This window comes from Vicia villosa, unplaced genomic scaffold (genome assembly GCF_029867415.1).
Source record: "Vicia villosa cultivar HV-30 ecotype Madison, WI unplaced genomic scaffold, Vvil1.0 ctg.000182F_1_1, whole genome shotgun sequence".
Lineage (NCBI taxonomy): Eukaryota > Viridiplantae > Streptophyta > Magnoliopsida > Fabales > Fabaceae > Vicia > Vicia villosa.
Genome location: NW_026705057.1, coordinates 972112 through 982700, shown reverse-complemented (window position 1 = coordinate 982700; position 10589 = coordinate 972112). Strand labels below are relative to the sequence as shown.

The 10589-nt window shown below is 37.0% G+C and overlaps 1 protein-coding gene across 1 annotated transcript; it reads left to right on the top strand.

Moving 5' to 3' along the window:
* Nucleotides 1-1673: 1673 nt before the first annotated feature.
* LOC131625082 (uncharacterized) lies at nt 1674-6267 on the top strand. The gene is made up of 6 exons (XM_058895981.1): nt 1674-1935; nt 2164-2634; nt 2755-3173; nt 4539-4746; nt 5764-5913; nt 6194-6267. The coding sequence occupies exons 1-6, from the start codon at nt 1674-1676 to the stop codon at nt 6265-6267; spliced, it is 1584 nt and encodes a 527-aa protein (XP_058751964.1).
* Nucleotides 6268-10589: the final 4322 nt, after the last annotated feature.

Sequence of the window (10589 nt, the reverse complement as noted above, 5' to 3'; positions counted from 1 at the left end):
AATACCATGTAGGAAATAAGTTGGTGTTTAGAAAATACATATTCACAGTAGACACATTATTTGAGTAATATAATGTTAATTAAGCATATATATTTATATAATGGTGTAGTACATTGAAATGAAACTGGTTTTAAAATGAAATAAATTGAAAACAGTAGTGTAGGACTAGTAAATATAAAACAGACCCGTTTGATCGAAATAGCCGAATTAAGCGGTATATTTAGTTGTCCGGAATTTGACGAAAATTGACGTGGTAGCTAAGCTTAATTAGTACATTAACGTGGTGGTGTTCTTTTGTCGAAATTGTGATATTAATTGGTCGATTAAATTAATGGTTGAATTAATTTTTAATAAGCCTATTTAATTAGAATAAATTAAACTTAGATTAACTATTCGGTTTAGCGGTAAATTACGGTATCTTGTGAATTTGACCGTGAATGTGATTGTTGTGAATATCTTTGTGATTCTTTTGCTAATGGTATTCGTTCGTTGATTTGATGAATTTCCGGAATTGTTCCGTTGTTTACGTGACGTTGTCGTAAAATGTGTGAGTGTTATTACTTGAGTTAATAATGATAATTTTGATATGGGCGTGTGCCTTGTGATGAATATTTTGTGAAGTAAATGATGATGATGATGTTGTGTGATGTTCGGTTCATCGAGTCACATACATTTGCATATACTCTGTGACGGCCTGAAAACTATGGCAAACATGACGGCCTGAAAACTATGGCAAACATGATGGCCTGAAAACTATGGCAAACATGACGGGCCAAATGGCAATTGGTGACGGGAGCTGAAGCTCCGATTGGTACCACATGCATATACATGAGTCATGTCCCATGTGTCTTATGTGATTTATACATTGTGACGTTTTGTGACTATATTGTGATTGTAATTTTGTGACTTGTTATATGACAGAAGTATTTGAATTGTGAATTAATGACTTGGTGAATAATATGAGAATATCAATACTTGTGAATGCGATTAACCGAATATGTCTAATTTCTAATATATAATTTATCATGCGCTCAATTATATGAATTGATATCTCACCCTTTCTTTGTTTCGCCGTTGCCTTTATATTGGTAACGTGCAGGTGATTCGCATTGAGAGGAGTTTAGCCGAGTTGGTCTTGAGTCGTTGTCGCTCTGATACGTAGCACTCGGGGGGACGAACGAGTTGATTTACTTGCTTTTGGATTTTTATGTTTTGGCATACACTTGAGTTATTTGTTTGAGATTGTCGCTTTAAAGTGCTTTAATTGTTGAATTAAGATGCTATGAAATCTTGAACTAATTGTTGAGTTTCCGTTGCACTTCTATGGAAGTTAATTCATGTTAAAGACTATTATTTGATGTTTTCAGTCCTTCCATATTTGTGAATGCTATGTATCCGCTTTATGCGATGAGGTGAATTGTCTTTGAGAATGATTATGTGATACCTCAATTGTTTGTTTATGAATTTTTATACTCTGATTTTATTTAAATTCCGTGGGTAGAATTGGGGTGTTACATTAGTGGTATCAGAGCCTGGTTGGTCTTGTTCGGCCAAGTGTAGAGTCGTAGTGTAGTCTAACAATCATGTATTGTTGTTTGTGCTGATTGTTTTTGTGTTGTAGTGACGCTATGGCTGGGAGGAATGACGCTGCGATAGCTGCTGCTTTGAAAGCGATGGCTCATGCTATGCAGAACCAACCTAATGGTGACGAGAATGCAGGATCTCGTAGTTTGGCGACTTTCCAAAGGGAGAATCCGCCGGTGTTCAAGGGTACGCATGACCCTGATGGTGCTCTTGATTGGTTGAAGGAGATCGAGCGAATCTTCCGTGTTATGGATTGTACTCCTGCACAGAAGGTTAGATATGGCACTCATATGCTGGCTAAGGAAGCGGATGATTGGTGGCTAGAGACCCGTAGGAGGTTGGAGGCTCATGGTGAGGAGATCACTTGGATTGCGTTTCGCATGGAGTTCTTAAGGAAATACTTTCCTGAGGATGTCCGTGGTAAGAAAGAGATAGAATTCCTTGAGTTGAAACAAGGGAACAAGTCTGTTGTGGAGTATGCTGCTAAGTTTGGTGAGCTGGCTAAGTTTTACCAATACTATAATGGTGCGAATGGTGAGTTTTCCAAGTGTATCAAGTTTGAGAATGGGTTGCATCCAGAAATCAAGAAAGCGGTTAGTTACCAGAAGATCCGTATTTTTGCTGATTTGGTGGATAGTTGTCGGATTTATGAGGAGGACAACAATGCTCATTATCGTGTTATTAATGAGAAGAGGGGCAAGAATCAACAAAGCCGCGAGAAACCGTATGATGCTGGTAAAGGGAAGCAAAGAGTTACTCATGGTCATAAGACTAGTGGGGGAGATGCTCCTGCTAGGATTATATGCTTCAAATGTGGTCGACCTGGTCATAAGAGCAATGCTTGTACTACTGATATGAAGAGGTGTTATCGTTGTGGTAAGACGGGACACATGTCATCTGATTGTAAGCATAAGGATGTTGTTTGCTTTAACTGTGGTGCGGAGGGGCATTTTGATAGCCAGTGTCAGAAGCCAAAGAAGACAACTGTAGGTGGTAAAGTGTTTGCTTTGTCAGGAACTCAGACATCTAGTGAGGATGGCCTTGTTAGAGGTACTTGTTTCATTAATAGCATTCCTTTAATTACTATTATTGATACCGGTGCCACTCATTGTTTTATTGCTGCTGATTGTGTGAAAAGATTGGGTCTTACTTTGTCTGCTATGAATGGAGAAATGGTTGTCGAACTCCCCGCTAAGGGAACGGTGACTACTTCTCTAATGTGTTTGGATTGTCCTCTGTCAATCTTTGATAGGGACTTTGTTGTTGACTTTGTGTGTTTACCGCTTGTTGGTTTGGATGTGGTATTGGGTATGAATTGGTTGAAACGCAACTACGTTCATATCAATTGTTTTAACAACACGGTGAGATTTTCTTCCCTTGAAGAAGAAGGAGTTGGTTTGTTGAATGGTAAGCAGTTGAAGCAACTGATGCAAGACGAAGCACAAATGTTCTCATTGATGGCGTCCTTGTCTTTTGAGAATCAAGTTCGAATTGATGAGTTAAAGGTGGTGAGAGAATTTTCTGAAGTGTTTCCTGATGACATTCCTGATGTACCTCCAGAAAGAGAAGTTGAGTTTACGATTGATCTTGTACCTGGTACCAGACCTGTTTCTATGGCACCGTACAGGATGTCTGCATCAGAGTTATCTGAATTGAAGAAGCAATTAGAAGAGTTGCTTGAGAAGAAGTTTGTAAGACCAAGTGTATCACCGTGGGGAGCACCCGTATTGCTTGTAAAGAAGAAAGATGGAAGTATGAGACTTTGTGTTGATTATCGGCAGTTGAATAAAGTGACGATAAAGAACAAGTATCCACTTCCAAGAATTGACGACTTGATGGATCAATTGGTGGGTGCTAGTGTGTTTTCTAAGATTGATTTGAGGTCCGGATATCACCAGATTAGAGTAAAAGAAGATGACATTCAGAAGACCGCGTTCAGGACTCGGTATGGACACTACGAGTATTCGGTGATGCCCTTCGGTGTCACTAATGCGCCGGGAGTATTCATGGAGTACATGAACCGTATTTTTCATACTTACTTGGATTGGTTCGTGGTGGTATTCATTGATGACATTCTCATCTACTCTAAATCTGAAGGAGAGCATGAAGAGCATTTGAGAATTGTGTTGCAAGTTCTGAAAGAGAAGCAGTTGTATGCCAAGTTGTCTAAGTGTGAATTTTGGTTGCATGAAGTTAGTTTCCTTGGTCATGTTATTTCTGGTAGTGGCATTGCCGTGGATCCTTCTAAAGTTGATGCTGTGTTACAATGGGAGACTCCGAAGTCAGCTACTGAGATTAGAAGCTTCTTGGGTTTAGCGGGTTACTATAGACGGTTTATCGAAGGATTTTCTAAGTTGGCACTTCCGTTGACGAGATTGACTTGCAAAGGAAAGGCGTTTGTGTGGGACGTTCAATGTGAAGAAAGTTTCAATGAGTTGAAGAAGAGATTGACGTCGGCTCCAGTTTTGACTTTGCCTAATTCAGGAGAGCCTTTTGTTGTGTACTGTGATGCTTGCTTGATGGGGTTAGGTGGTGTACTTATGCAGAATGGTAAAGTGGTTGCTTATGCGTCTAGGCAGTTGAGGATCCATGAAAAGAATTATCCTACGCATGATCTTGAGTTGGCTGCAGTTGTCTTTGTGTTAAAGATTTGGAGACATTATCTTTATGGTTCTAGATTTGAAGTGTTTAGCGATCATAAGAGTTTGAAGTACCTTTTTGATCAGAAAGAGTTGAATATGAGGCAGCGAAGGTGGCTTGAATTGTTGAAGGATTATGATTTCGGTTTGAACTATCATCCCGGAAAGGCTAATGTTGTGGCTGATGCTTTGAGCCGAAAGACTTTGCATATGTCGGCTATGATGGTTAAAGAGTTGGAGTTGATTGAGAAGTTCCGAGACTTGAGTTTGGTTTGCGAAGTGACACCGCATAGTGTTATGTTGGGAATGTTGAAGATTAACAATGACTTCCTTGACAATATTAGAGAGACTCAGAAGCTAGATGTGAAGTTGGTGGATTTGATGGTGGGAAGCGATCGACTTGAGAACGGTGATTTCAAGTTAGATGCACGTGGTGTGTTGAGATTCCGAGATCGTATTTGCATTCCTGATGATGAAGAGATTAGGAAGGCGATTCTTGAAGAGAGTCATAGAAGCAATTTAAGTATTCATCCAGGAGCTACAAAGATGTATCAAGACTTGAAGGGTTTGTTTTGGTGGCCCGGTATGAAACGTGATGTGGCACAGTTTGTGTATGCTTGTTTGACTTGTCAGAAGTCAAAAATCGAACACCAGAAGCCTGCAGGATTGATGCAACCGTTAGAAGTTCCAGAATGGAAATGGGATAGCATTTCGATGGACTTTGTAACGGGATTACCTAATACCTTGAGAGGATTTGATTCAATTTGGGTGATTGTTGATAGGCTTACGAAGTCAGCACACTTTATACCTATTAACATCACATTCCCGATTGCGAAGTTAGCAGAGTTATATGTCAGGACGATTGTGAAGTTGCATGGTGTACCTTTGTGTATTGTGTCGGATAGAGATCCGAGGTTTACTTCCGATTTCTGGAGAAGTTTGCAAGAGGCGTTGGGTTCTAAGTTGAGGTTGAGTACGACGTATCATCCACAGACAGATGGTCAAGCCGAGAGAACTATACAGTCATTGGAGGATTTGTTGAGAGCATGTGTTCTTGAGCAGGGAGGTTCATGGGATACTTATCTTCCGTTGATTGAGTTCACTTACAATAACAGTTACCATTCTAGTATTGGGATGGCACCTTTTGAGGCGTTGTATGGTCGGAGGTGTAGGACTCCATTATGTTGGCACGAGTCGGGTGAGAGTGTGGTACTTGGACCCGAGATGGTTAGGGAGACTACGGAGAAAGTGAAGCTTATTCGAGATAAGATGAAAGCTTCTCAGAGTAGGCAGAAAAGTTACCATGATAAGAGAAGGAAGGATTTAGAATTTCAAGCTGGTGATCATGTGTTTTTGAGAGTCACACCTGTGACTGGTGTTGGGCGAGCTCTAAAGTCTAAGAAGCTCACTCCTCGCTTTATTGGTCCGTATCAGATATCAGATCGAGTTGGGAAGGTTGCTTATCATGTGGCGTTACCGCCAAATCTTGCTAATCTGCACGATGTGTTTCATGTGTCACAACTCCGGAAGTATGTTTCAGATCCGTCTCATGTGATTCGGATGGACGATGTGCAAGTGCGCGATAATCTCACAGTAGAGACGATGCCTGTGCGAATTGTGGATCGCGAAGTGAAGGTTCTAAGAGGCAAAGAGATTCCATTGGTGAAAGTTGTCTGGTTGGGAGCTGCTGGTGAGAGCCTAACCTGGGAGCTGGAGAGCAAGATGCGAGACTCCTATCCCGAGTTATTTGAATCAGGTAAATTTCTATTTTCGAGGACGAAAATATTCTAGTGGGGGAGAGTTGTAACACCCGGAAATTTATCTATTCGCTTAATTTAGACGTTTGTGATGTTTATTGAATTTTTGTGTTTTAAGCGATTTAGTCGGTATTAGTTCGGGATAGCGGATCGACATTTAATCAGAAATTTTAATATTTTTAGTATTAGAAATATTAATAAGCTAATATGTAGCGTTTTGGGAATTTTCTGAGTATTTGAGATTAGACCGTAAAAATGAGCTATTGAGTAATAAGTCGGTATATTAAATAATCAGATTTTGTTTTAATAGAATAAAAAGTGGAATATTATTAGAAATAGTATTTTAATTTTTATTTTGAGTTAATGAGTTTATTGGGCCTATTTTTGATTTAGTAAAGAATAGAGAAGTGGGGGTGTTAATTACTAAGCCCAATATTTTGATAAAATTAGGTTTTTAGTGTTAGTAAGAGGAAGAGGAGTGGAGAGAAAACCAGAAAAATAGAAGACATTTGGAGGGGGCTAGGTCTTGAAGAGGAGAGCAAGCTTGGAGAAATCTGAATCCAAGTGCTAGGGTTGTAGAGTTTTCTTCAATCCAAACAAGGTAAGGGTGGGGTTCTCTTCCTATAATAGGGTTTATGATTAATTGTATGTTTGGAATTAGGAATTTAGGTTATGAACTTATTGTGTTAGTTGTTCTGAAACTGGAAATTTCGTATCTCTATATCGTTGCTGAGTGTTACTGTCTGTGCTCATGTTGGTATGGTTCTGATATGCTTAATTAACATTTCATCACTTGTTTCTATTCTATTTCATTGTACCACTTCTTCATTCCATCGTATGTAATTTTATAATTATGTGTTGTATACAATTTTATTACTGTTTGACTAATTATTAGCTATTGAGGTGTGATTGAATCATTGAAATATACAAGCCTGTTAAACATAAGAAATTGTAAAATAGAACATACATTATTGATACTTATAGATAGTATGAGTTAATGATTTAGGATCAACAACAATAGCACTAAAATACCATGTAGGAAATAAGTTGGTGTTTAGAAAATACATATTCACAGTAGACACATTATTTGAGTAATATAATGTTAATTAAGCATATATATTTATATAATGGTGTAGTACATTGAAATGAAACTGGTTTTAAAATGAAATAAATTGAAAACAGTAGTGTAGGACTAGTAAATATAAAACAGACCCGTTTGATCGAAATAGCCGAATTAAGCGGTATATTTAGTTGTCCGGAATTTGACGAAAATTGACGTGGTAGCTAAGCTTAATTAGTACATTAACGTGGTGGTGTTCTTTTGTCGAAATTGTGATATTAATTGGTCGATTAAATTAATGGTTGAATTAATTTTTAATAAGCCTATTTAATTAGAATAAATTAAACTTAGATTAACTATTCGGTTTAGCGGTAAATTACGGTATCTTGTGAATTTGACCGTGAATGTGATTGTTGTGAATATCTTTGTGATTCTTTTGCTAATGGTATTCGTTCGTTGATTTGATGAATTTCCGGAATTGTTCCGTTGTTTACGTGACGTTGTCGTAAAATGTGTGAGTGTTATTACTTGAGTTAATAATGATAATTTTGATATGGGCGTGTGCCTTGTGATGAATATTTTGTGAAGTAAATGATGATGATGATGTTGTGTGATGTTCGGTTCATCGAGTCACATACATTTGCATATACTCTGTGACGGCCTGAAAACTATGGCAAACATGACGGCCTGAAAACTATGGCAAACAGATGGCCTGAAAACTATGGCAAACATGACGGGCCAAATGGCAATTGGTGACGGGAGCTGAAGCTCCGATTGGTACCACATGCATATACATGAGTCATGTCCCATGTGTCTTATGTGATTTATACATTGTGACGTTTTGTGACTATATTGTGATTGTAATTTTGTGACTTGTTATATGACAGAAGTATTTGAATTGTGAATTAATGACTTGGTGAATAATATGAGAATATCAATACTTGTGAATGCGATTAACCGAATATGTCTAATTTCTAATATATAATTTATCATGCGCTCAATTATATGAATTGATATCTCACCCTTTCTTTGTTTCGCCGTTGCCTTTATATTGGTAACGTGCAGGTGATTCGCATTGAGAGGAGTTTAGCCGAGTTGGTCTTGAGTCGTTGTCGCTCTGATACGTAGCACTCGGGGGGACGAACGAGTTGATTTACTTGCTTTTGGATTTTTATGTTTTGGCATACACTTGAGTTATTTGTTTGAGATTGTCGCTTTAAAGTGCTTTAATTGTTGAATTAAGATGCTATGAAATCTTGAACTAATTGTTGAGTTTCCGTTGCACTTCTATGGAAGTTAATTCATGTTAAAGACTATTATTTGATGTTTTCAGTCCTTCCATATTTGTGAATGCTATGTATCCGCTTTATGCGACGAGGTGAATTGTCTTTGAGAATGATTATGTGATACCTCAATTGTTTGTTTATGAATTTTTATACTCTGATTTTATTTAAATTCCGTGGGTAGAATTGGGGTGTTACATTAATGATATTCATCAGGTAAAAACATAGTTTACATGTCATGAATTGCTGGAAGTTAATGATATTCATCAGGTAAAAACATCAAAGGCTGATATGTTAGGCTATGTTTGGGAGTTTGGAGGGGAAGGGAGGGGAGGGCTTTGAAAAATAAGAAGAATTGGGTGAAAAGGATAAAAAGTTTTTGGGTAGGAGGGTTTTGGAGGGTTTGAGTTTATTCATAACACCAAAAACTCATAAAATGGGGGAACTCAAAAATTGTATTGAAGGAGGGTTTTGAAGGGTTTTGAAGGGCTTACATAAATTTTTCAAATATCTTTTAGGTTGTCAAAGTATTCTGAAAATTAAAAATTTAGTAATGATAATGACTCTTTTATCATTCTAAACAAAATTATTTTTTCAAAAAATGTCAAATATTTTTCTATATTTTTTTAAAATTTCATTTTTGGAAGCCTTCCCCTCCCCTCCCCTCCCCTCCAAACTTCCAAACATAGCCTAGGCTTTTATATTGATATCCATTGTCTATTGCCAATATTTTATAAAGTACAATATCTAAAACATTTTTCCCACTAACATATGGAGAAAGAGATAAGCATCAACTATACCAGATTCATCTATATATTTGAATATAACTAATGAAAAGATATAATATTCCTAATTATTATATCTACACAAATGTTTTAATATCAAACAAATTTGATCACGCAAGAGTCCATGCGGCTTAAAGGATGGAACTGTGCATTGTCTACCCCATGTTTACTAGAATTCGGCTAACATATAAAACAATAGGAGACGACAAGGACCAAACTATGAATCACACTGTCATAAAGGTAACTCAATTGACCAATCCTAACACAGATAAATAGAGTAACTCAAATGACTTACCTTGCTAGAAAGAAATAATGGAGGCCACTGGATGACAGAAACATCAAAAAGTAAACAGATGATTCAGGCTCAATGAAAATAATTGCAACACAAATAATGAGTCACTTCCAATGACCTTTTACAGTACTTTATATGCTTGACATAACAAATTCACATATTTCAGTACCTTGTATGCTTGCATTAAGATAAAAATTAAAAAAATTTGACATATTGCAATACATTATATGCTTGACATATCAAGTTCACTTTAATAATTATCTTTTCCATCACAGAGTATTATAGGTTTTTAACAATTCTTAATAAACACAGGACTCCAAAATTGGGCCTAAGTTCTAATTAAGATCTAACGTGGGATGGTTGTCACTTACTGTAAGACAGTTGACCATGGCATGTTCTCGTAATCTATAAGTAAATATAGTCTAAAATATTTTCTCTAAAACAAAAAAAAATCCTCATGGAATAGACATGGAGTATCAATAGTTTGGAAATAAAAAGAACAAAACCTAAATCAAAACAAACATAATCGGCAAATGATTTCATGGGCATTAAAATGAATAAACCCTAAATACCCAAATTGAAAAAAAAAATCTTCAGAGAAATTCAAAACATAAAAACGCGAGAAAACATACCTTCAATGTGTTTCTTGGTACGTGAGATGTGCGAGAATAATGATTCTGCGATTCGAAAGATCAAGAAAGTTTAGCAATTTTAGGAAAATGTAATGTGGTTTCAGTTTGTATAGAAAAAAGACAAAGGTTTCGGTTCTAAAAGAAAATGAAAGGGCGGTAGAAATTGGGAATCATAGCCGCGTGAATTGAAAATTTGGTGTATAGAAACATGACGGCTGGTGGAGAACTGTCGTGAAATTTGAGCGAAGTCGGTTCTTGCAACTGTCGTGGGATATGAATTATGACTTATGCCTTTCACCAAAAAGGATTTTTATATATTTTACCTCCACTTAATAAAAAAATAGGCGATGGTTGACTTTAACATTCGCGAAAACCGTCGTAGATGAGAAATTAGGACAGTTTAAGGGTAAGTGTCGCAACTCATGTGTCGTAAATCTTATTTTTTTTCTTGTAGTGGATGTAAATCGATATGCTTGCATGTACAACTACGTACAACAATCAAATTATTAGAATGATTTTGATTATGACAATACTTTATACCGAACAACATGTCGTGA